This window comes from Canis lupus, chromosome 3, assembly GCF_048164855.1.
Source record: "Canis lupus baileyi chromosome 3, mCanLup2.hap1, whole genome shotgun sequence".
NCBI classification, from domain to species: domain Eukaryota; kingdom Metazoa; phylum Chordata; class Mammalia; order Carnivora; family Canidae; genus Canis; species Canis lupus.
Window position 1 is genome coordinate 26,511,603 of NC_132840.1, and position 26,696 is coordinate 26,538,298.

Here is a 26,696-nt window from a genome sequence, read left to right on the forward strand (position 1 = left end):
GGTCAAACTCTATTCTTGGAAGGACACAGGGGAACCTTGTAAAGTGTCTGAAGTTTACTCACCAGCTTGTCAGAGCGTGATGGGCAGCCTTCCTGTCCTTGGGATACCTGATAGCATCTTGAGTCAGGTTAAGTGTCAGAACTCCTAACTGGCCTAAGGAGCAAGAAAGTTAGCTTGGATCAGATAATGTCTTCTCCATCCTCCTTCTACCCACCATGCTGAGTTGAGTTCTGATGGCCAGGTGGCAGGCCTCAGTGGTGTTTGGTTGGCCCCACTGAGCCCTAGGCTTGAAAAGTTTTATGTCAATAGACCAGACCCCCTCTGCCTCCCTCACTGCACCAGGAGCACTGCCTGTGCAAAGTCAGAGTGCAAGGCACACCTGGATAGCTGGGTGCATGCTAGGACCTGTTAATCACTCCTTCCTTATCTAAACCTAGATGGAGATGACCTATTCCCTTCCCACCCATCCCTCCAATCCCGCCTGCTGGCAGCACGGGGGTAGGCAGCCTCATTTTGTGCCCTCTGAGGCACATGCAGGCATTTATTTTTCTTTCTTTCTTTTTTTTTTTTTATAAGATTTTATTTACTTATTCATGAGAGACACAGAGAGAGAGGCAGAGACACAGGCAGAGGGAGAAGTAAGCTCACCCGAGGGGAGCCCAACGCGGAACTCCATCCCGGGATTCTGGGATCACGCCCTGAACCAAAGGCAGATGCTCAACCACTGAACCACCAAGGCGTCCCCATGCAGGCATTTCTACTATCACGCCATACACATGTTCCTAAAGAACCCCAATGTTCTACCATGTGGCACATATAAATAATAGGGCTTATGGGGGGGAAAAGGGTTGGGGCAGACCCACTCAAATCTCATGCAATTTTTAAATCTGAACACAAAACCAAATCCAGTCCTAATGAAAACAGCAGCCTGGGTAAACCTCCACTGACATTTGAACCCAGCATTAGAGAGGTTCCATTTTTCCTTTACGACAAAGGTCATTAGGCCTCTCACTTCCAATAGAGAGCTGTTTCATCAAAAATTTTTTAAAATTTTTTAAACTTATTTTTATTTATTTATGATAGACATAGAGAGAGAGAGAGAGGCAGAGACACAGGCAGAGGAGAGGGAGAAGCAGGCTCCATGCCAGGAGCCCGATGCGGGACTTGATCCCGGGACTCCAGGATTGCGCCGTGGGCCGAAGGCAGGCGCAAAACTACTGAGCCACCCAGGGATCCCCTCATCAAAATTTAAAATCTGATTTTGGGAAATCTCTGGGTGGCTCAGCGGTTTAGCGCCTGCCTTCAGCCCAGAGCGTGATCCTGGAGTCCCGGGATCGAGTCCCACATCAGGTCCCTGCATGGAGCCTGCTTCTCCCTCTGCCTGTGTCTCTGCCTCTCTCTTTCTCTGTGTCTCTCATGAATAAATAAATAAAATCTTAAAAAAAAGAAGAAGAAGCTGTAAGGACATTTTCATTCATATATGTATATATATTTGTTTTCATTGAAAACAGCCAAAGTCAGATTTTTAAAAAAGATTTTATTTATTTATTCATGAGAGACGCACAGAGAGCCAGAGACATAGGCAGAGGGAGAAGCCGGCTCCCTATGGGGAGCCTCACTCCCAGGACCTCAAGATCACAACCTGAGCCAAAGGCAGACGCTCAACCACTGAGCCACCCAGGTGTCCCTGTCCTCACAGATTCTAAATGGATTTTCTTACATGGGAAGTCCAGGTAGGTAGTCTGGGGCTGGACTAGCACTCCACAGGGTAGGGGTGCAAGCTCCTTCCACCTTGTGGCTTTATCTTATGTAGCTTTGATCTCATGGTCCAAGCTGGTGGCATCTGGATTCCAGGCAGCAGGAAAGAGAAAGGGATAAAGAAAGCAAGGTTCCTAGAAGCCACCAGGTCACAACACCTTTGTGAAATACAGAGCTTCATCGTATGTCCATGCCAACTGCAAGGGCCATAGGGAAACGCAGTCTTTATTTTGGGCAGCCAGAGGTCCTTCCCCACATTCTATTGCTGTCGAAGAGGGACTGAGATAATCGATTTGGGGATGGGCTGGGGGAGCTACAGCAGTCTGTTCAAAAGAAGTCTGCAGCAAAACTTGAAGAGTCCAGACCATTGCTAGTAGAGGTGAGACCAGCAGTGACCCAAAGTCCCAATATCATTGTCTGGTCTCAAAACAGCCCAGGGATTTGCCAGCCTGCCTTCTGGTGCCAATTCAACATTTTACATTTTTGTTAAATTTTCCTATAGAAACTTGTAATTCTGAAAAGCTTCATTTCCAGAAAGATCATTTTGATTCTTTATTACAACAGCAATATAGAAGTCCTCTTATTCCTCCTCCCCTCATCCTGTCACCAAATTTTATCAGTTTTGCAACTAAATATTTCTGGGATGTATTTACTTCTCTAACCTCTTCCACCACACTGCACCAGGCCATGGCCACCCTTCATGGGTTGTACAGCAAAGGAGCTGCTCCCTCTCCTCTTCCCCAAATCCATTAATCTTCTTTCCCTCCAGGTTTCAACATAGCCACCATGAACCTGGAGAAACACAAATATGATCATTCTCCAAAACTCTTAATGCCTTCTCTCTGCTATCCTAAGTCAAAAATCAAGCTCCTTAACTCACGTGGTCTGCAAGTGCTAAATCTAGTCTGGCCCTGCCCACCCGCCAGCCTCCTCCCTCCACCCTTCCTCTCAGCTCCTCAGACACACTGACCTTGCAATTTCTTGAGGGCATCACTCAACCACAGGCCTTGGCACATATTGTTCCTGTCTGGAAGGCTCTGTCCACCAACCCCTCCAGACCTACCCCCTTTGCCTCTGTAAGCTCTTTTCATCCCTCCTTCCTGTCACAGCTCAAGCTCACATTGTTAAGAACCTTTCCTTGACCAGGCCTCCACCCCACCTTTAGAGCTCTTTTATAGATACAAATTCATCAAATTCATCAATGCCTTTATTTGACTATGCTGTGTCCTCAACTAGAGTCTAAGCCTCCTGAGGCTGAAGGCGATTTTTATTTTTGAACCCTGTTGCATTCCCCTTCTAGTATCACAGTAGGCTCAGTAAATTTAAACATAGGGACACCTGGGTGGCTCAATTGGTTAAGCATCCAGACTCTCGATTTCTCAGGGTCCTGAGATCAAGCCCCAGGTCAGACTCGGTGCTCAGTGGGGAGTCTGCTTGAGATTCTCTCCCTCAACCTCTCCTCCCACTCATGCTCTCACTCTCTCTAAAATAAGTAAATCTTTAAATAAATAAATAAATGTATGTATGTAAACATACACTAGGGTTAAAATCATCTGTGATCTCACATCCCAAAATAACTAACAAGTCAGATTCTGATAATTCTTTTAAATTTGTGTGCTAACATACTTACATTTTATGTTAGTAAAAACAATTTGGGAGTTGAGATCTGGGACCCAAATCCTCACAGCAGAGTCCCCGGCAAGCACTTTCAGCATCATGAGAGGTTAGAGGGGACCTAATATATGGCGCTCTGGAGAAGGAGGAAAATTGGCTTTGGGTCCTTCTCTCCCTCAATGATAAAATCCTAATATAATTTCCCCATGATGAACCAAACTGTATGGAAGATGGGGAAGAGAGTCAGGAGGGCCCTGCCTATACCAAATATCCTGCAAGTATCCACTTTTCCTTTAAGAGTGGTTCCTTGGCTCTGATAGAAGTAGCTTCAAAACGCATACAGTTTCCTGGAAATATTTGTACGTGATCCTGGGACACGCCTCAGCCTGTCCTTCGGTTGATCAGTGTTGTTCATTACTGTTATTTTAAACCACAAGGCAAAAATAGACTTCCATTGGCAGATTCCTCTCCTAGTCCGGACTGGGGCTGGTCAGGGAAGGCGAGGCCCAGAGGACGGAATCTGAGGACCCCTCCACCCCGCCCCCCCACTACACCCAGAGACCACTTGCAGGGGGAGGGCACAGGCCATACATCCCAGTCGGTCTGCCAGGAGTATACCTCCTCCAATGGGCTATTCCTCCATTTGAGCACCCAGATCCCAGGAGCCCAAGGGCCTCGCCATGGGCCCAACAGCCGCCAGAGACCCTAGGTTGCTGGGCCTGGTCCTAGAGTGGGAGTGACCAAGCAGGGACACAGAACACGTGCAGGAGGTGCAGGCTGGAGCCCTTGGGTGCTTCCCCTGATGGTCCCAGTGGCAGGGGCCCAGGCAAGGGGCTGGAGCCACTGTAGCCGCTGTGGGTCTGTGCCTCCTTGGCCGGCCACACTGGGCACTGGTGACACACGGCCATGCCCATGATGCCCAGTATCCACAGAAGCCGGGGCAGGAGGGCCCGAGCATGACCCAGGACTGCCAACTAAGGCTGATTCTTTTTGTTTGCACAACTTGTGTCTTCCCTTCACCTTCCCATCCTCCTCCCCAACAAAAGTGCATTTTTTTGGAGAATTTTTCAAAACTCTGAAATAACTGGAAACCTCTGGTCTTGCCAAACCTTCACCGGGCATCATGCTATGGCACAGGGAACGGACAGGGAATGAGCTGGTGGGGGTGGAAATGGCCAATCCTCTCTTGTGAGAGGGGCAGGGGACCCCCAACTCACACACAGAGACTCTCAGCCACCCTCCTCACAGTCCCCCTCATACAGGACCCTGGTTACAATTCCCAAGTTTGCTACTGAGGGAGGAACAGCTGCGGGCTCCCCATTAACTTCTCCTTGTGAGGGAGGAACGGCTGAAGTAATTGGATTTCTGCCACAGCAAATAAAACAGGAAATATATCCTGTGAAGATGAAAGCCTGCGGGCCTTGTGGGACTCTGCTCTGGATTTTGGCCCCTTGACCCGGGGGTGCCCCATGGTGGCTGAACACGTGCTGAGCATAAGGAGCCTGGCTGTGGCCTGGTCATGCATGGAGGACCCAAACCAGCAGCCGTGACTCACTTTCCCTGCCCTGTAGATAAAGACATCCAGACTAACTACTGCCTTTACAGTAGGGATGATTACACATAAAATCACATCTTTAGGCCGCTTGGTTCTTCCAGAGGAAAATAAACTCTCTGAGCAAGTGTGGCATGGTTATTTGAGCAAAAGCTGCCTCTCGGAAGGATTTGCTGCAAGCTTCTTGGCAGGGACCACTTCTGAGAAACCTCTGGTGACCCTAACTCTTGCCCTCGGGTTACCTGCTATGGTGTGGGGCCAGCGGCTTTCCATGCGTTTGTGACAGAAATAACCCTTCCAGTCACTCATCACGAGCCTGCCTAGTGGAGGCTTTCGCAGGGAGCACGTACCACAGACTGTCCCAATCAGGAAGGCGCGGTGCCTGCGCTCCTGGGGGGGGCGCCCGCTTGCTGAGCGAAACCCCAGACGGTTCATTTAAAAGAAGTGAAAGAAGACGCACCTCTGGACTCCCGAAAGGGTTATTCGGTCTCGGGCTGGCTATAAAAATGCTATTGGCTGTTACTTGGCACGGCCAAAGTACAGCCAGAATGTCTTCTCCCTCTATTCAGTGCATTTGTTATTTTGGCTGAAAGGAAGTAAGCAGCACTCCACGCTCGCAGACCGAAGATGGAGCAACAGGATCCAACCAAGAAGGAGGGGGTAAGTGGGCCTCCCAGCAAAGGAGGGAGCACGAAGCAGCCTGCTGCCGGGGCCTGCTCCGCATTGCTGGGTGGGGGTGGCGGTGGTGGTGGGGTTCTCTTGGAAGGAAGGTGCTGCTCAGAGTTCACTTAGACAGGGACTAGAGGACAGATTTAGGGGATATTGAGATGTAGAGATTGTTCGGGGATCATTCTACTGGAACAGCTTTGAAAAATCCCTGCAACCAAATTGAAGAGATGCAAAGGGTTAAGTTGTCCCCACTGCCTCCCCCAGAAAAGCTTGAAGGGCAGGCATTCTGCAACCAGCCACAAAACCCTTACATGTTGCTGGCGAGGTGCATTTTGATCTGCTCGGATTTTGGCTTCAGAAACATCTTCTTTAGGTTTTTCGGCAAGTCACATGGCTGGGCCGACATGGCAGGAAGGTGGGCACAGAAAAGACTGTGCGGGACTCGAATCGAATTCAGATCTGTAGCAGAGATTCCCAGCCTTTTAGATGAGAGGCTCCCTGGTTTCTGGATCTCTTGCCTCCTACCCCACTCCCCTCACTCAAAGCATTTCCATTGTACTTTGAGAGTCTCCCCATTGAAGAAAATACATAATGATAGAAAGATTATGAATTTACTATGAACGCTTTCAAGGAATTTGCATTTTATTTGCTGCAACAGCTTTTGCTTGTATTTGTGGCAGCAGAGGTACATATTTGTGCAGATTATTACTGAACCGGGCATGGATGTGAGACCATTAGCACAGACAAGTTGAGAGCATGCTCTGTAGCTCGTGGGTTAAGAGCAGGTTTTGGAGCTGGAAGCACCTGGTTCCGTTCCTGCTCCATCCTATTCTAGCTGTGGGAACCTGGGCAAGTTATTTAACTGCTCTGTGCCTCAGCTTTTGCATCTGTAAAATGGGAATGATAACCCTACCGCTTCATAGGGCTGCTGGAGCAAATAATGAGATAATGTACTCAAATTACCTGGTACATCATGATTCCCCCATAACTGATATTACTTTGCTCACCCTTTAGAGCAGGGCACTAATGGCATTTGGGGCCAGAAGATTCTTTTTTCTTTTCCTTTTTTTTTTTTTTTTTTTTTTAAGGATTTTATTTATCTATTCATGAGAGAGAGAGAGAGAGAGGCAGTGACTTAGGCAGAGGGAGAGGCAGATCTCAGGACTCTGGGATCACGACCTGAGCCAAAGTCAGGCACTCAACCACTGAGCCACTCAGGCACCCCAGGGGCCAGAAGATTCTTTGCTGTGAGGGGCTGGCCTGAGTATTGCAGAATGTTGAGTAACATCCCTAGTCCCTTCTCATTAGAGGTGTTCTCGTACCCAGAGAATCAGAGCTTTCCAGGTTGCTGAGCACCTTTACGTGGATCTTGTTAGACTCTCGTGACAACTAAGGAATCATTATACTGCTCAGTGTTAACCCCCCTATTTTATATAAAAGGGACTGTGCGGTGACAAGAACTTAGGGGCTCAGGGGTCAGGAGAGGCCCTCAGCTGCTCTGTGCCCTCTCTTCAAAGAGGAACATGCTGGCCATCTGTGCCCCTGGGTGAGGCTGCAGAAGAACACCCCGCATGGTGGTCCCTGAAAAGAAGCAACACATTTTGAAAGGATATGATTAAAATGGTCACAAGCAGAAGGTGTAGGCTCCCTGGATTCTCCAAGGGAGGAAGCCTCCTCCAGTGGCAGATGGGATGAAAGCTATCCCTTCCTGGCTGCCTGAGGGCAGACCTGCCCCTTTGGACAAAAGCCAGGACACGTGCTGGGCTTCCTGGGATACCCGAAAACAAAATGATTCCCATGGTGGCTGCTGGTAAGAATCTGCAGATTATTGAGTGAAGGGGGGCGGTTAGGAGGTGAGGGAAAGTGGGAGCCCCTGGGAAGCCTGCAGAAAGCAGGGACTGTGTGCGCTGATGGAGGGGGTCCAGCTCTCTGTCCCCCATTGGCTGTGTGACCATGGGCTCACTGGCCTTTGGGTTCTTCATAAGTAAAAAGAAAAGACGAGAATCTAACCAATGGGCATCAAGGACTTTTTACCAAGGGAAAGGACTCTTGGCCTGGAGGGGGGGGGAAGTCCAAGCATTTTAGAAAATGAAAGCACATAATTTTAGAGGGTACATCCACCATCAAAACACCTAGCATCTTGGAACAGGTAACCTCCTTTCTGACTCTATCGCTGCTCATGATGATAGCAAGCCTGTGTGTAGCACTTACTCTAAGCCAGGTGTGGCTCTAGTGTTTTTCAGGTATAAACTCATCCATTCTTCACATCAGTCCTATGAGGGAGGGAGTATGGTTCCCCCTTTTACAGGTGAAGGATCTGAGACACAGAGAAGTCCAGTAACTGGCCCAGGTCCACCCAGCGAGCAGCAGGAGCTTGGGATCCGATCCCAGGCTCGTGGGCTCCCCCCTCACTCTGCCCGGTGCTCTAAACCACCATGGCCACAAGACAAGGCACCTCTCTGTCCCTCCCTTTCCGTTTGTGAACTTTGGGATCAATAGTGTGAGAAAGTGATTCAGAGTTAATAATTCATAAGAACTAATTTTTCTGGAGATGTGTGTGTTTTTCTGGGAGATCCCAGACAGCGGGAATGGATCCAGGAAGCAAATTCCCAAAGGGATTCATTTGGGGCAGGGCTCCCTTCCCAGCAGCCTTGAATCACACCCATTTGGAAGACGGACCCCGAAGGCCACTATTTTACTAAGTCTCAAAATGTGTTCATGGTTATGAAACAGGAAGCCAGTTTACTGTGAGCATGAAGAACGTGCGATTTCTCCCAAAAGCATAAGCTGAGTCATGGCTCCCCTTGGCCTCTGAGGATACACGCCCCCCCCCCTTCATGTCTGAAGGCCACTTGTCATTTATATAAGCTGCTGGAAGACCTGCGTGGCTCTCGCTCATGCCCTAATCCAGCTCAATATTTGATCTTTTTCTTTTTCCAAAGAAAGAAAGAAAGAAAGAAAAAAAGAAAGAAAGAAAAGAAGGAAAGAAAGATAGATGGAAGAAAAAGAAGAAAGCTTAAACCATGGTTTTCTTTTACATGCTTTTTTTTACATATAGTACCTTTACTGAGAACATAACTCACAGATCATGCAGTTTACCCCTTGAAAGTATGCAGTTTTGGGCAGCCCTGGTGGCCCAGTGGTTTTAGCACCGCCTTCGGCCCGAGGTATGATCCTGGAGATCCAGGTTCGAGTCCCACGTCGGGCTCCCTGCATGAAGCCTGGTTCTCCCTCTGCCTCTCTCTCTCTCTCTCATGAATAAATAAATAAAATCTTTTTTAAAAAAGTATGCAATTTGGATAAAATATACCCATGAATATTCACAGTTGGGCAACCATCAGCATGATCAAGTTTAGAACATTCCCATCACCCTGAAGGAACCCTGTACCCACCGGCAGTGATCCACATCTCTCCCCAGCCCCTGGCAACCACCAATCTACCTTCCGTCTCCGTGGATTTGTCTGTTCTGGACATTTCACAAAGATGGAGGCAGACAGTGTGACTGGCTGCTCTCGCTTAGCACACTTTCGAGGCTCAGCGCCTTGCAGTGCTGAAGGGCACTTGTAGTGTGTGTCCTTTGCTCTTCCTTTGGGCAAATCATCTTCCATTGCATGGATGTCCTGCACCTGTTGGTGTATTCTTCAACTGATGGACATTTGGATCGTTTCCCTTTTGGGGCCGCTATGAATAACGCTGCCAGGAACATTTGTGTTCACCTGTTTGCGTGAACAAGTTTTGGTTTCTCTTGGGTACACACCTGTGTGTGGAATTGCTGGGTCGTACGGTTACTCTGTTGAACTTTGTGAGGCTTTCCAAAGCGAATGCATCATCATACAATCCTGCCAGCAACACGAGAGGGTCCCAATCTTCCCCTTGCCAACACTTTTTACTACTTGTCTTATTGATTTTAACCATCCTTGTGAATGAGAAGCTGTATCTCATTGTAGCTTCGATTTGCATTTTCCTGATGGGGTACCAGTGCTTTGATTTTGCTCCCTAAATGGTCCTCAGAGCTGGTACTTCTGCCCCTGGCTCAGCCATGCCCCACCTGAGCCCCTCTTCCCTGACACTTCTGACACCTCTTTTAAACCATTTCTGGGTTTTTTTTCTTTGTAGAGCTCACTACAGTTATAGTTAAACTATTAAAATACTATGTCTTTTTAAAAATATCCACCTTCCCCATTGGACCATGATGTTGAGGGCAGCTGATCTGCTCATCAGACTGTAGCGTGGTGTCTGGAATATAGTCAGCTGCCAACCACTATTTGTTTAATGAATGAAGGCGTTTGGACCAGCGTGGTCAGTGAGAACCTACCCAGAATGTCTTTGCTGTTTCGACAGAGGGTAACCCCTGACTCCTACAGGTCCATAGACCCTATGCCTGCATGTGCCTATGGCACATTCTTGAATTCAAGGAGGAAGACAAAAAGCATAGAAGTTAAATTGTGCGCCCTATGCTTAGGGACTCTACAGCCCGAGTTCTTTCTGATAATGTTTCCTGGGATCTCATAAAAGCTGTCAGGTTGCTGGCTGTCCAGGACGCCTGGCAGCCTCCCGCATTCTGGGGCACCAGCCAGCTCCCCAGCAGAGCTTTGCTAAGGACTTCAAACCATAGGACCCATCAAAGTAGAAAGTGGTCAGGAGTTGCGGTTGGAGGCATGAGTGAAGCCTGTTGTGTTTCTAGTTAATCATTTACCTAGAAAAGAATTAGAAGAGGAAAACTTTATCACTTTTCTCCTTCCTTCCCCCTTCCTTCCTTCCTTCCTTCCTTCCTTCCTTCCTTCCTTCCTTCCTTCCTTCCTTCCTTCCTTCCACGAAATCAAGCAATAGAACAGCCACAGGGGAGGGACTTTGTTTTGTTCTCCGCTGTATCCCCAGCACTTAGAACAATGCCTGGCTCGCATTTGAGTGACTGCCCAGAGCACTTCAGGTGGGAGGTGAGCTAGTTCAGCCCCGTCCTGCATCTGGGGTGGGGTGTGTGTGTGCATGTGCCTGTTTATGCACCTGCCTTTAGGGGATGGTGGAGGTTGAGGAGAGGCTGGAAACTGGAGCCCACAGCTCTTATCTCCCTTATCAGAAATTTCCTGCTGAATTAACCATTTGTTCATTCATTTGGTGGAGGGAGGGGAAGGGCGAGGTTTCATTTATGGGGGCTCCTTGCAGGTTTTGCTCCTGCTCCTGCTGTATGGAGCACCAGCTCGTGCTCTCCAGGGCACCAGGACAAGGCAGGGATGGCTACAGGTTCTCTCCCTGCCCTGCTCTTCACTTAACTCGCTGCAGAGGCACTGCCGGGAGGAAGACCTGAGCGCCTCGGCTGCCATGGGGGGCATGTGTCCCCTGGATGGGGCCTCCATGGGAGCACATGGATGAAGGTGCTCAGGGGAGGCTTCTGAGAGCTGCGTCCAGGCCCTGGTCTGTGGATTCACCTCCATAGCTCTACAGTTTCATAATTCAACCTTGTAACAGCTCTGAGGGAGTGTGATGACCTTCCTTTTGAAGATAAGGAAACTGGAGATTCTTGCAATTAAGCTAGCAAGCGGCAATGGGCAAACATATTATAGAATCCATAGATTCTAAGAGAAGCTTTTTCCACTTTTTTCTCCAGCTTTTCATGATCTTGCTAATGACTTCCTCTTGCCATTAAATAAGTATTCATTTTCCTCATGTATCAAAGGGGGATATGATCACAGAACACCGGTGTTTGAGTCCCCAGAAACCTGGATTTATATATTTTCTCTCTGTGTGCCTGTTCCATCAAAAGTCCAGAGGCTAAAGAAAGTTAATCAGTGGCCCTCAAGAAACAATTAAAATTGTTCACATTTTCTTCTTTTTGATTTTTAGGGGAGTTTGTGTTTAAGGCAGGACTTGAGTGCATTTGCTACTGTCAGCACATACAGCCCCGTGGTAGGAATGTTATGGAAGCATTTCAGACATGAGGTAGAGTGTTGGCGTAGGTGAGCCTTCGGTGTATTTCTGACCCGGCGGTTCTCAGGGGCAATTGCCTCCCCCCAGCCCGGAGGACATTTAGCAATGTCTGGAGACTCTGGGTTGTCACAGGTAGGGGACAGGTGGCCCTATAGTGCCTACAGGACAGCTCCCCAGAGCAAAGAATTATCTGGCCCTAAGTGCTACGGTTCAGGGAACCTACCAGGTTAGGTGGGTAGAGGTAGGCTTCAAGATAGGGAGCAGTCGAAAGACTACGGATCTTCAGATTCTCTGGCATCCTTCTATGTGACATCGGAGTAAATCAGGAGTTCCCTTGAACCCCAGCGCCTCCTATGACCTGAGCCAGGATTTCTCCTCCTCCCGCAGAGGCTGACACTTGTACTTTCACTGGCGACGCTGATAGCGGCCTTTGGGTCATCCTTCCAGTATGGGTACAACGTGGCTGCCGTTAACTCCCCTGCCGAGGTAGGTCCCTGGGGTGAGTGAGACACAGCCACCCACAAACGAGGAGGGGGGCTTGGAGCTCCCTGGGCCTGGGCATGTCCACAAGGGTGGCAATAGGTGCACACCCGGGCACACAGTGTGTCCTCAGGTAACAGGAGAGGGAAATACCCATGAGACACACAGCACAAGCCCAGGAGAGTGACTGGTGGGCACAGGACCACGGGGATGGGCCCAGTGCCCCCGGCCTCAGCTTCTCCTGGAGAGCCAGGCCTGGTTGTGCATGCTGGGGCTGGCCTCGGGATTACGGGTGGGGGCTCTGGTCTTCTGCAGCCTTGCACTGTCCCGAGGATTCTGGAGGATCAGGGCTCATGCAAAGGACCAGAGGACTGGAATTCAGAACTTGGGGGGAAGTGTGCTTATCAGAGGCCTGGCAGCTCCCTGTGCTGGTGCCCGGGCTAATTGCTGTTCATACAACTTCATCCTTTTTCCCTTTCACTTTACTAGTGCCCAGGCCATCTGTCAGTTGGCCCACCAGCTTACGGGATTCTTTTTGCAAAACCAGGTCAAGTTATTGTGGCACTCTCTTCTTCTTTGTTCTCCAGCTCATGAAAGCATTTTATAATGAGACCTATTTTGAACGTAACAATAACTACATAAATGAGTTTTCCTTGACCTTGCTGTGGTCTGTCTCCGTGTCCATGTTCCCCTTTGGAGGTTTCATCGGATCCCTCATGGTCGGCCCCTTGGTGAATAAACTTGGCAGGTAAGGCGATGTGAATTCCCAGCTCCTGAAGCTCCTAGATCCCAACCATTTAAAACCGAGAGCCAAAACTGAAATGGTTTTTTTTTGTTTGTTTGTAAAACTAGGTAATAACTGCTCTGATGATTTCTGTTTTCTTTTCTTTTCTTTTCTTTTTTTTAAGATTTTATTTATTTGACAGAATGAGAGAGTACAGCAGGGGGAGCAGCAGAGAGAGAGAGTGAGGAAAGCAGGCCCCCAGCTGAGCAGGGAGCCTAATGCAGGACTCGATCCCAGGATTCTGGGATCATGACCCTAGCCAAAGGCAGACAGATGCTTAACTGACTGAGACTCAATTTTTGCCACTAATTCTAGAGACATTAGAGATTCTTGATCTCTAATGTTTGATTCCAAAAAAAAGGTCCTTAAGACATCACACTCCCTGGTGTAAATTCCATGGGCATGAAAAAGTGGTTTTGTTATTAAGAGTATTTAAGAGTCCCACCCCACCAGCTTTTTCCCTTGGCAGACAAGCTCAGAGGCTAGGTAAGGTCAAATTGTCTTCCTGGCCACAGATCTCTTTAGCTCAAGAGTCAAGACCAGAACCCAGTGCCTTCTCCAATATTTTTCAAAAAGAGTATGAGATTAGAAACATACAACCTCTGCTTTGGGATCTAAAATCCTAAGGTCTTCCTGGGAGTTTGGTGTTGAACTGAGCAGTTTTCCCTGGGGGCCAGGACGTTAATCAATCACAGGTTTGAAGGATGAGTCTTTTAAGGAAAGGACTTTGGTCCGTTGGTCCTTTTGGTCCACAGATGGAGCAGACAGTTGCTTGTCCAGCTGTCTGCCTGAGAAGATGATAAATGCTATTCAGTTGTTTGTGGTTTTCCTAAGGATCTGTTCCTTATATAACAGTAGCAACCAACAATTTATTGATGGGTTCCTCTGTGCCAGGCTCTATCCTGAACACTTTTAGGGTTATTAATTCTTCCAATCCATACAAAAGCCCCGTCTCCTTTTTCAAAATAGGAAAACATTTTCCTATGCTGTAACTTAGCCAAGATTATACAGCCAGGAGGAAATTCCATCTCTGGGCATGTCCAAATAATACTGTTGTATCAGGCAAGTATTTTCTTGATCTCTTGCTTTATTGCTTAATCACACACATAGCATCTTTTTCATACAAGATGTTTAAATGTTCGAGTGGACAGACTTAATTCTCCTTTACGGTTTTTGCTTTTTGTGTCTGATGACAGCCTTCCCTATCTATCTGGAGTCACAATGATTGTCTGTAATTTGTAAAATATTACAATTTTGCTTTTCCCAGATTTGGCATTTTATTTTGTTTGGTGTTTTTCTGTTTTAAGATTTTATTTATTCATTTATGAGAGACATAGAGAGAGGGAGGCAGAGGCATAGGCAGAGGGAGAAGCAGGCTCCATTTGGGAACCCCGATGTGGGACTCGATCCTAGGACCTCGGGATTATACCCTGAGACAAAGGCAGATGCTCAACCACTGAGCCACCCAGGCATTCCTTGTTTGGCCTTTTAAAACATTAAAAGATTTTTATATATGCTGTTGAATTCAGTCTGCTAATATTTCATGCACAATTTTTCCATCTATGTGATATAAGTGAGGTTGGCCTACCCATTCCGTCTAATGTCCTTATCCGATCTGGTTTCAAGATTACACTAACATCATGAGAGTTAATGATTTCAAAAACCCTTGAGTGTATTGTACTATGTGGCTCTTTCCTTCTGCTCCCCACCACTGATGTGCTGTGCACTGTGGTCATTTCCACTGTCTCACAGAGAGAATGTTCCCACACCAGGCTGTGCACTTGACCTGTCAGTCTTCGACTGCAGAGAGCATAAAGCAGCCACAGAGCCTGATGCTGTAACTGGGCGGACAGTTGGTGAACATCTATCTTTTAAATGAATAAGTGAATCCTGCACCCAGGCTAACTGAGATTTCCTCCTCTGCAGGAAAGGGACCTTGCTCTTCAACAACATCTTTTCCATAGTTCCCGCCATCTTAATGGGGTGCAGTGAGGTCGCCCGGTCGTTTGAGATGATCATTTTGTCCAGACTTTTGGTGGGAATATGTGCAGGTAAATGATACTACCCTGTGCTACCACTCTGTAATTTAGGATGATCGAGAACCTGAGTTGAAATTTTAAAACAATTATTTAATTTAATTTAAAATAATTATTTAAAATTTTAAAACAATTCCATCTTATCTCCTCTATTGGTATATTATTTCTATGTCTTATTTTATTTTTTTCTATATCTTATTTTAAAGATTTTTTTAGTGGTCAGCGTAGGATTTAAAATGTACATTTACAAATGGTTAGAGTGTACTTTTCAATCAATAATAAACGGCTTCACACATTACATAAAAGAACTTGCAACCTTATATTTCCAATTCCTCCTTCCCAACCCTCATGTCATTCATATGACTTTAAGTTTAAGGTATCCTATGAATACACAAAATACTTAAAAAAAAAAAAAAAAAAAAAAAAAAAAAGGATAATCAATGAGGAGGGGCAGGCACCAGGGTCCAGACCATTCTGGGACCCCTGAAGGATGGAGATGGAGGCTGCTCCTCTGCCTCTGCCCTGAACCAGACTCTGGATCGGGGACTTAGTCTCAGGGGTGGCCAAGGGCAGAGCATCCCTGTGCCGCTTCTGGTGAAGAGAGCCGTTCTGTGAAAGTCAGAAATACAGAATTCTGTTCAGAAGCTCGCTTCCCGTCTGGTCCTTTATCTTTGTGTTTTCTCAACTGCAGGAGGGACGGTGAGTGGGTGGTGACCCTTGATTAGTGAGCTGCATTTTCTTGTTCTAGGCAGAGTAGACTGTGTCGTGTGCTGTAGAGATAAGACTTGTCTTCTGCAACTTTCGTTTTGGTTATCTATACGGGTGTGAAAATCAGGTTGCAATATAAAACAGGTTTCTGTTTTTTTAGTGGGTCTTGGTCAAAAAAAGCATGTTGACTAACAATCCAACATACGAATCCTTCTTTTATTTTTTTTTAAAGATTCTATTTATTTATTCATGAGAAACACAGAGAGAGAGGCAGAGACACAGGCAGAGGGAGAAGCAGGCTCCATGCAGGGAGCCCGATGCAGAACTCGATCTTGGGTCTCCAGGATCATGCCACGGGCCGAAGGCGGCGCTAAACCACTGGGCCACTGGGGCTGCCCCCATGAATCCTTCTTAATGAGAGCAGCCTTTCAACTTTTATGGGGAATGTGATCACAACTTTTATGTGATGTTTGCGATGGGCTTTTCAGGGGTTTGTTTTCATTTACTCCTCCAAGGCAATGACTCACTGGGGTCTCTCGCTTCATAAGTCCCAGAGCTATTTTGCAAACCCTCCAAAGCTATCCTTGGAGGCCATCCTTTGGTGGTCATAGGAAGCTCCCCCATAATTGCTTCAGACTGAAGAGATGGGGTTAAATCTATGTGTGGGGCCTTTCCCCAACCTGACATTCTTTTGTAGACTGTACTTCCCAGGGCTGGTGGGAGTGAGCAGGACACCTACTTTCGGGGCCGTGTGCCTGCCTTCAGGGTGGGCATCCAGGGTGGGCGCCCCCAAAATGCTGCATCCTGGGTGCCTTGCCAGCAACCTTGCACCTGGTCCTGGCAGTGCCAGCAGCTCTCATCTTCTCCTTCAAGTATGGGAATGAGGATAAATGATTGAGCTGGCTGGAAGCCAGCAAGTCCCTCAGCTGGTGCTAGTGGACAATGGGGGAGATGGTGAGGAGGTAGTGTTAGGGGAAATGTTGAGGAACTGTGGAGTCCAGGAGAAGAGGAAAATAAGATCCCTGAAGAGAGAAGAGGTCCTGTCAAGGAAAGTGATAAGCCCCATGACAAGCTACTCTGGTACAGCTTTCCCTGAGAGCGCTGGATGGCCTGAGGCCTGAGCCCTGAGGGTGCCTGGCCCTGTTCCTGCCTCCTGCCACCCCTGCTGGAACTCAGCTAATGAAACAGGGCTGATTTCTGGCAGGTGTCAGCAGTGGGCAGGTGCAGGCAGGCCCTTTTCTGTTGACCATCCGGCACTTCAGAGTTGGTCCCAACAGGGAAATGTTAGACTCCAAAAGAGAACAAATCACAAAACTCCCAACCTTTACTCTTAAATAAGCATGACTTTGAAGTCAGCAGTTCTCAAACGTGTTGGCCTCAGGCCCTTCTTACACTCTTAAAATTATTGAGGGTTCCAAAGAGCTTCTTTCTCATGTGGGTTGTATTGGTCAATATTTGCCATTTAGAAATTGCAACCAACAAATATTCATTTAATTGACTTAAATGGCAACAGAAAGCCATTACACGTCTCTATGAGAAGAGTTGTGTATGCCAAAACAACAACAAAACAACAAAAAACTTAGTGAGAAGAGTGGCATTGCTTTACATTTTTTGCAAATCTCTTTAACGTCTGGCTTCATAGAAGACAGCTGGCTTCTCAGACCTGCTTCTGTGCCCTGCTGGTTGTGTAGACGCTGGAATGCTCCACTGTGTGCTCACGAGGACAAGAGTGAACAGGGCACTATCTAGGATGGTTGGAAAATAGTTTTGATCTCACAAGCCCCCTGAAAAGGTGTCAGGAGTTTCCTGGGTCCTCAGATCATGTTTGGATCTGAGGTCATAATGCATTTGTAGTTAATTCTTTCACATGGCTCTGGAAAAAGTCAGGAAGGTGTGTGAGCCAGCAGCATGCTACTCAGACTTCCTAAAAAGGAAGTGAACAGCTGCTCTGCCAAAGGGGGTATGGGACAACGGCAGTGCAGGGACAGACAGTGGGACTTGAGATGCTCAGTTCACCGGCTCACTGTTGGCCAAGTCGCGTGGCAAGAGCGCCAGGCACATTCACCGAAGGAATTTCAAATGTAAAAGCCACTTTCCCGGACTCTGTCCGAATGGGCCAGCTGGGATTGCCCAGTGGAGTCTCAGAATAGAGACTGCTTCGCACGAGCATGAAGAGGACCCATCTCTTCACAAACCTCTTGATGTTTGCTTCTTTGATTTTGTCCCTAATTAAGTGACTTGCTGCTGAGATGTGGGCTTCCCCACCCTGGGCTCTGAGTGGTGACCAAGGAGCCCACCCGTCAAGGGCCCCTGCCTCCTCCCAGCCCTTTGGGCACTAGGCCGGCAAGGGTCTCCCCACAGCACACCCCACCAGACTTCTCAGAGCTGCTGCAAAGGCTGCCCCTCTTTGCTCCGACAACTGGGACGAGCCAATGTGAATGAACAGCAAGCCTCTTTTAAAACACTAAGCAGATATCCTTGGGCAGAATCGCAAGGCTTGAACACTTGGCTCTCAAAAGATTCCTTCCTGTATGGATGTCATCAAATACCCACCCGCTGCCAGCAGCTCCAATCTCCATGAGCCCTACACGGTTCCCCTTGGCCTCCCTGTGGCTGGAGCCTCCTCTTAGACCCTCATCCCTTGGAGACCCAGCCTGACTCGTGACTGGGTGTCCCATCCTTGGGGTACTAACAACCCAGCTGACCTCCATCCAAGATTCTCAGCCTCTTGTTGGGCTTTTGGGAGAATTAAATGGGATGATATATGTGAAAATACTTTAGAGCCTATAAAATTAAGTTCCACCTATTCTTTCTTGTTTCAGTAAGATGAGAAAACTTAAAAGTTTAAATAGTGGGGATTCCAGAAATCTGAGGTAGCAATTATTTTACGATATATATTTACATTTGTCATGCTTACTAATAAATAGAGTTAGTGCTTCGGTGTCTATGTGGGCATCTGTGCATCAGTTTGTTACGTGATATACCTTCTCAGAAGGTGGAGCCGGTGGGCAGGGGTCCTTGGCCTCATCTGAACAGACTCTCCCAAGGAGCCAGAGAGGACAAGGTGCCAGACCACACCTGGGCTTTTCTTCCCTGACATGAAGCCAGGTAGGAGGGCAGCCCAGAGGTCAGGCCACCCATGTCCCCTGCCCCTGGTGACACGTGTTGAAAACCAAGGGTGCTTGTCTGTGAACTTCCTTGGTTCAGACTATTTTCTCTTTTCCCCATTGCTTAAAGGATGAAGAATTAAAAGAGGTGTTTGCTTACTCTTGCCTCCTTGAGACAAAAGTTTCAGCCCAACTAATGTGATTACTGGATAAGAACAAGTGTGTTTGGAGATGCAGCTGATCTCTCTCAGACTAATGTTTCCTGATGGTGTTTTTACTTCCATCCCCTGACAGGTCTGTCTTCCAACGTTGTCCCCATGTACTTGGGGGAGCTGGCTCCTAAAAATCTGAGGGGGGCCCTCGGGGTGGTACCTCAGGTTTTCATCACTGTCGGCATTCTTGTGGCCCAGATCTTTGGTCTTCGGAACCTCCTTGCAAACAAAGAAGGTAAGCTCAGGATGGCTGCAGACCCCACGCTTCCCTCCTCGAGGGCCCAAGCCCAGCATATAGTAAGTGCTCAGTAACAGGCAAAGGCAGTGATAGTTGCAGGGTGCCTGGGTGGCTCAGTGGGTTAGGTGTCTGCCTTCAGCTCGGGTCATGATCCCAGGTCATGATCCCAGCCCTGCATGGGGCTCCCTGCTCAGCGAGGAGTCTGCTTCTCTCTCTCCCTCTGCCTGATGCTCTCCTACTTGTGCTCTCTCTCTTTCTCTCTCTCTCTTTCTGTGTCAAATAAATAAATAAAATCCTTAAAAAAAAAGTCACACCAACCAAAATGTATAACATGCTTATTGGGGGCCAGGCACTATGTCTTTATCTTAATTCCATTCAACCCTCCAAATAACTCTATAAGGCAGATACTTATTATGCCCATTTTACAGATGTGGAACCTGAAGCATAGAGAGATTGGATAACATGTCCGAAGTCTCATTAGGATGCACTTCAGGTGACTTGGGCCTAGGTCCATGTTAAACACTGATCCCCCTTTCAATGCCCCTCATAAGGAGCAGGGACCAGGGGTCACAGGGCTAACTTCCTGTCTCCCAGTGATGGCACGTAAATGATCAGCAGGATGCAGGGCAATGTGCAGAGCCCTGGTGTCCCATGAAGTGTTTGCCAGTGTACAGCTGGGAGCCAGGATTGTGGCGGGCGGGAGAGGAGGACAGGCATTCCTGACGGGCATGGGGGCAGAAGTGCAGAAAGTCTCTGTGTGTTCAGGGCACTACAAGTGTTGTGTGGACTGCATTTGTCCCTGCATCCTTTTTTGAGGCTATTTCCCTGTTGGGGCCCTTCCTCTGGACAGAACTTTGGCCTTATTCATCATTGAATCTCCAGCACAATTCCTGGCACGTAACAGATGCTCAAGAACAAGGAAGGAGGGAAGGAAGCCCAGATGAGAGTAGCAGTGCAGGAGGCAGGCAGTCACGGTGCAGTGGTTGTGAAGAGATCTGACAATCTTCTTGAAAAGATTGCAACAGGGTGTCTGGATTTGGCAGTTTGGGGTCTCCAAGAGGAGTTTCCATGTAGGGGGTGGGGTGGGGGCCAGAGTCAGATGGCAGTGGCCCAAATCGGAGATGAGTCCATATGTGTGGTGGGCTATACAGGGCAACTGAGTCAGAGTCTGGGATTAGCGGAGCCCTGGATTCAGGAAAAGGGAAGGGAGGAGGTTGGGAAAACGATGAGCCATCCAGCAGAGCAGTGGGCAGGGCAGAAGCTGAACCTACTGCACGGGATCATTTTCTTAGGGGGAAGGTTCAGGGGTTGAAATGGGACTTGAAAAAGATGATGTCGGGGTGCCTGGGTGGCTCAGCCAGTTGAGCGTCTGCCTTCAGCACAGGTCATGATCTTGGGGTGTGGGATTGAGCCCCACGTTGGTCTCCCTAATCCGCGGGGAGTCTGCTTTGCCCTCTCCCTCTGCCCCTTCCCCTGCTGGCTCTCTCTGCTCTCACTCTCTCAAAGAAATAAAATCTTAAAAAGAGAGAGAGAGAAAAAGATGACGTCTAAATGTGGGTGTTCTTTGTTTACTCCTCTTCCATTTCAGGAGTGAGACTCGCTGGTTGTCACAAGGCTGTCACCTAAGTCTGAGCCTCAGTCTGTATAACAGGTGGTGAAGAGTCCCCAGGGCTCAGCATGCCTGGGTCTGGCTCTGAGCTTTGCCCCTGATCTTGGGCACGGGGCCTGTGGCCTCTGTGCCTGCATTTGTAGGCATGGGGTGGGGTTGGTCCTGGCACCTGCCTCACGACGTGGCTGTGATGGGGAAGTGAATTAACACACGGAGAGCCATTAGGACAGTGCCTGGTATGCAGATGTCCACCATCGTCACTGACTGCAAGCCCTAAGAGAAACGGGGGAGAGTCAAGGTGTTAAGAGCTCCTAGAAGGGGCCTGAACGACTCATTCACTCATTGGACCATTTTTATTGTGCAAAATAACATAAGAAAGGAGAAGCACATAAGACATAAATGGACATATCTTCACTCTGTCAGAGATCAAACACCGGTGCTCAGTCTGGACACAGATCTGGAACTAGAACCAGGCCAGTCCCCTAGAAGCTTGCTTGCTTGCTTGCTTTTTAAAAAATATTTTATTTATTTATTTGACAAAGAGTTAGTGAGAGATTGAGCACAAGCAAGGGGAAGGGCAGAGGCAAAGGGAGAGGCAGGCTCCCCCCGAGCAAGGAGCCCCAACATGGGGCTTGATCCCAGGACCCTAAAATCAGGACCAAAGGCAGACACTTCACCGACTTGGCCTCCCAGACACCTCACCCCACTGGAAGCTTTCTGCATGCCCCTCAACCATGGCCTTCCCACCCCCACGGGGAGCCAACTGTGCTGACGTTTACCATCTCATCCTTGCATCTCCCTATAGTTTTTTGTCACCTTTTGCAAAGATCAAGCTAATTTTCCATTCCTGGACTTCATCCAGTTTTGGACCATTGTGTGGACCACTGCCCCCACCACCAAGTTTGGCTTCTGTGGAGGTTTTCAGCACAGTGTAGAGTTCTGTTCTGTGAATACACCGTGTTTCGTGCATCCATTCTACCATCACGGACATTTGCATTGTTTGTGGTTTTCATTCTGATGGTCAGTGCTGCTCAGGCCATTCTAGTTCAGATGTCCTGGTGGCCCCAGCAGAGTCCTGAGTGGCATGCTGCATCAGAGCATGGGAGGGCATCCAGTGTCACCAGCTCTGTGTCCAACCCTTAAGGAAACCAGTCCAGGTCTCGGGACAGAGTGGCACCTGGGAGAGCAGGTGCTGGGGGCGCAGAGGGCAGGTGACCTGGCTGGAGCCGGCTCTCACGTGGACACCGGCACTCCTGCAGGCTGGCCGATCCTCCTCGGGCTGACTGGCATCCCGGCGGCTCTGCAGCTCCTCTTCTTGCCCTTCTTCCCCGAGAGCCCCCGGTACCTGCTGATCCAGAAGAAGGATGAAGAAGCTGCCAGAAATGGTGAGACTTTACTGTGTGGGGCAGAATGGGCAGGGGACAGAGGCCGCAGCGTCTTGGCTGTGGGAAGTTGGGGCACCCTGAGCCGACGCCCTGCTCCCTGCCGTTAGCGCTGAAGAGGCTGCGAGGCTGGGACAACGTGGACTGGGAGATGGAGGAGATCCAGCAGGAGGACGAGGCCGAGAAGGCGGCAGGCTTCATCTCCGTGCTGAAGCTGTTCAGCATGAGGTCCCTGCGGTGGCAGGTCATCTCCATCATCATCCTCATGGGCGGCCAGCAGCTGTCGGGAGTGAACGCGGTATGGGGGCTGGGCTGGGGGGCTGGGGGGCTCGGGGGCCAGGGGGCGGTGTCATCAGGGGGGTGGCGGCATCACAGGCATTGCCCTGAGGGCCCCACCAGCCTCTGGGTACCTTCCAGATCTACTACTATGCAGACCAGATCTACCTGAGTGCCGGGGTGAACGATCATGATGTCCAGTATGTGACAGTGGGCACCGGGGCTGTCAACGTGCTGATGACCATCTGTGCCGTGAGTCTGCGACAGCCACCACGGATGGAGGACATCTTGCGGGGGGAGGGTCCTAGCCAAGGAAAGAGCCGGATCCGAGGTGCCTCTTGGTCTCCTCATCTGCAGCCTCTGGCTCTTGTCAGATGACAGCCTGTCTCTTAGGAGGCAGCCTGTGCAACACCCCCAAGGTGGAGACCCCTGCTCCCGAGTCTGGAAGCTTCCACTGCGTGAAGTGGCTCTTCCCCAATGTCTGGCATTCAGGGTTGCTACCTGTGCCAGGAATGCGTGGGACCCCTGGACTGGAGAGCGTGGGGGCCTACTGGGGGGCACACACATGGGCAAGTGGGCACACGACCTGCCCGCGTCTCCTCACAGCTGTCCCTCCAGAAGGGGTGTGTGGGACGAGCGGGGGCTTCCCAGGAAGGCAGCTCCAGGCAGAGGTGCGGCCTCCTGTCCGCAGGGCTCTGAGCCTCTCTGCTCATCCTGCGCCCCCTCCCTTGCAGGCGTTCGTGGTGGAGCTCCTGGGACGCAGGTTCCTGCTCCTTCTGGGCTTCTCTGTCTGCTTCACGGCCTGCTGCGTGCTGACGGTCGCTCTGGCCCTGCAGGTGAGGCAGCTGGGGCTCGGGCGGAGGCAGGAGTCTTCTGTCCACCCCCTGAGCCCACGACTGCAGTATGAGGGGGAAGACCAAAATGGTCTTTTAGCAGCTACGACGAATCAGATGCCTGGGGACCATCTGCAAGCCCCCGGGGCCCCCACCCCAAAGCAGCCCACTGCCACTGATGGCCGATTTTCTGGAGGCCTCTGGGGGGTGCTGCCTGTTGGAGGAGCCAGGTGCCCTCCTCCTCCAGCCCTTGCAGAGCGGCTGGCCCTCTGAGGACCCAAATCCCCGACGTTCCCCATCCCTGGTTGTCCCTGCTTTGCAGGTGTGATCCAACTCTGTTCTCTCCCCACAGGACACAATATCCTGGATGCCTTATGTCAGCATTGCCTGTGTCATCTGCTACGTCGTAGGACACGCCCTTGGGCCCAGTATGTACCCCAGAGCCGGCTCTATGCTTTCTGCATCTCTTCCCCTGCACCATCAGCCCTACAAACCTCTGTTCCCTGGAAGAGGCTCCTTGGAGACCGGATACAGCCCCCAAAAGGCTTCTCCCCCTGCCTTCTTATTGCAAAGGGGTTTGGACAGAGCATAATTAGAGTTAAAGTGGTAAAGCAGCCTGGACTGTGTGCGTTGAAATGGGCCATATGATTAGCGTAGAGAGCCTTGAGGGTGGTCATGGCCCCTTTTAGGGACGTCACAGAGTGTCACCTGTGGTGCCAAATTCTTGCTGTTGGTCTTACCCTGCTTCTCCACAAGCCCTGGGGTACTGGAGACATACTGGCCCTTGGGCCCGTTGCCTTGGGTGCCCTGACCAGTAGGGGCTCCAAGACCCTGTGTGGTCTTGCTCTGCTTTCAGAGGAGGCAGCTCTTCCTCTTCTCTCACTCTACCCCCCAAGGTCCCATCCCCGCGCTGCTCATCACGGAGATCTTCCTGCAGTCCTCCCGGCCGTCGGCCTTCATGGTGGGCGGCAGTGTCCACTGGCTTTCCAACTTTACTGTGGGCTTGATCTTCCCGTTCATTCAGGTGAGTGGGACCCAGGGGACCCAGATGCACGAATCCCCAAGGGGGAAAGGGAGAACCTTTTCGAGAAAGTGAACCCTGATCCCCTTCCCTCAGGTGGGCCTTGGAGCTTACAGCTTCATCATTTTTGCTGTGATATGTCTCCTCACCACCATCTACATCTTCCTGGTTGTCCCCGAGACCAAGGCCAAGACATTCATGGAAATCAATCAGATTTTCACCAAGATGAATAAGGTGTCAGAGGTGCACCCAGAAAAGGAGGAACTAAAGGACTTCCCGCTCTCTACTTTGGGGCAGTAACTCCAGAAGAGGAGCCTGCCAAGCGGGTCTGTGTGGAGCTTCCCTCTGGGCTTTTATTCCTGACCAGTAGTTGTCTGCGAGCATCCAGAATGAGGACCAGCCCAGGGTGGAATGCAGGCCCCACTGGGACTGTCCAAAGGGCTTCTGTGGTGTCTCTCTCCAGACTGACCCACCATTCCCGATTCACTGTGAGCAGGTGCGTCTAGCTGTGCTGGGCTAGCCCTGGGTTAGTAGCTCCCGATAACAGCTGCTCTTACAAAGAAAATCATCACTACAGTGATGGGATGGAAGGAACTGCCTCTGGCCAGAGAAAGGAACTCTTCTGCAATCCCATGGGTCTTCTCAGGGCCAGAGGCCTGTATTCAGAGGGATCCTTCCTCTTGCCAGGTCCATCTTCAGAAATACCAGTCCTACAAAGTGTGATGTCTGAGAAGCTGGGGCAGGTCCCTGTGGAGACTTTAGTCAGAGATGATTAATCCTGAATTATATCGCTGATGGACAATGGCATTGCCTCTGTATGCTCAATAAAACACGTATGATCACTTCTCACCAATACATACTTCTTTCCTAAAAGCAGGTAGAAGGCATGGGGTTGGGTGCTCCCTGTTCCTTCAGGCAGATTAAATATGCTACGGCACCAGCCCCTCGAGGATGTAAGTTTGGCCAGTTTTGCTTGTCCTGGAATCCCTCTGCCTAGAACAGAGCCTGGGGTGGAGGAGTCACTCAGACAGTATTTGGAGGAAGAAGGGGAGAAGCAAGAGATGAGGTGGTTACAAAGTTGTGATTTTTAAAAATTTAAGATTGGGGCTCCTCTGCATGTCTTCAGGTGCATAGCAAACACCAAGGGGCCCTGGAAGTGAGGGGTCAGGAGAAGGAGGAATGCCCCTGCCCCCACACATGAGGCAGAGCTAGAGGCTCTTCTTAGAGATGTAGGGGCTCAAGGGGGGTGGAGAATAGAATGGAGACCTGCTCCCACGCATGAGGGAGGCAGAGCCAGGGGCCACGTGGATCAGAGGTGGAATTAGGAGCAGCTTTCGTAGGGGTGGGATGGGGATCCCACAGGTGATGAATTAAATAACTTATAAGAGTAGCGAGAGTCCAGAAGTGAATAGTACCCCACTGTGGTTGGACCACCCTTGACCTCCTGCTGCAGGGACACACCGTGTGCAAGGGGGCACAGGAAACAGCCACACACGCGGGAGCTTTTAGCATGGAGGAGTGGTCCCTCCGGGATTCCAGAATCCAGGAAACTGGAGCTTAAGTCCTTGGTCCTGCCTCTCAGTTATGGTGCAACAGGGGCTCCTTGCTCGGCTTTTCTGTATGTCAGTTTCCTCCTCTGTTAGAGCTAATAGCAGATGTCTCACATGGTTACGAGGATGAAAGAATATGTTTATGGTGTTTAGATCAGCGGCTGGCATGCGTTATGTATTTAGTTATTTTTAAGAGCTTGATAATGAGCATTGATCTTGAAGACAAATAAACCCACAGGTAAATATGCAGTGAGAGACCACTGTGCATGTATAACTGGGATTAAGCAATTAAGCAAAAGAATGACAGATGGTGGGAGCCATCTCACTGGTGCAAATAAGCCAAGACAGGGAGCCTAGGACGATCCATGTGGCCCTAGATGAATGTTGGAGATACTAGTATGAGCTCACGTTCAGCTTAATATAAACACAGATTGCTACATACAGAAATACTGGGGCGCCTGGGTGGCTCAGTCAATTAAGCATCTGACTCTTGATTTAGGCTCAGGTCATGATCTCAGAGTCGAGATCAAGCCCTACGTCCTGGAGCCTGCTTAAGATTTTCTCCCTCTCCTCCCCAACCCCTCTCGAAAGAAAGAAAGAAAGAAAGAAAGAAAGAAAGAAAGAAAGAAAGAGAGAAAGAAAGAGAGAAAGAAAGAGAGAAAGAAAGAGAGAAAGAAAGAAGAAAGAAAGGAAAGAAAGAAAGAAAGAAAGAAAGAAAGAAAGAAAGAAAGAGAAAAAGAGCCACTTACAGATGTGTTTAATGGGTCAGAAAACACAAGAGAGAGGATTGGGCTTGGTCTTGTGGTTGCACAAGGAAGGTGTAGAACCAGGGAAGACCACAGGATCGCTCCAGTGCAGAAGATGCAGTAGGAAAGTGGAGGATGGGTGTTCCAGGTGAGAGCCACATGGCACTGTGGAGGTGTTCAGGGGACCTACGTGTCT

The 26,696-nt window shown here is 49.4% G+C and overlaps 1 protein-coding gene across 2 annotated transcripts; it reads left to right on the forward strand.

Moving 5' to 3' along the window:
* Positions 1–5,218: 5,218 nt before the first annotated feature.
* On the forward strand, positions 5,219–25,053 carry LOC140630131 (solute carrier family 2, facilitated glucose transporter member 5). Of its 2 annotated transcripts, XM_072819766.1 has the most exons (12): positions 5,219–5,584; positions 11,906–12,004; positions 12,586–12,746; positions 14,709–14,833; positions 18,928–19,080; positions 21,952–22,077; positions 22,185–22,372; positions 22,492–22,602; positions 23,085–23,186; positions 23,536–23,611; positions 24,080–24,207; positions 24,301–25,053. In XM_072819766.1, the coding sequence occupies exons 1-12, from the start codon at positions 5,552–5,554 to the stop codon at positions 24,502–24,504; spliced, it is 1,506 nt and encodes a 501-aa protein (XP_072675867.1). In that variant the 5' UTR covers positions 5,219–5,551; the 3' UTR covers positions 24,505–25,053. The 2 variants fall into 2 exon arrangements, with proteins under 2 accessions (XP_072675867.1, XP_072675868.1); XM_072819767.1 differs by lacking the exon at positions 22,492–22,602 and having other exon boundaries at positions 5,228–5,584.
* Positions 25,054–26,696: the final 1,643 nt, after the last annotated feature.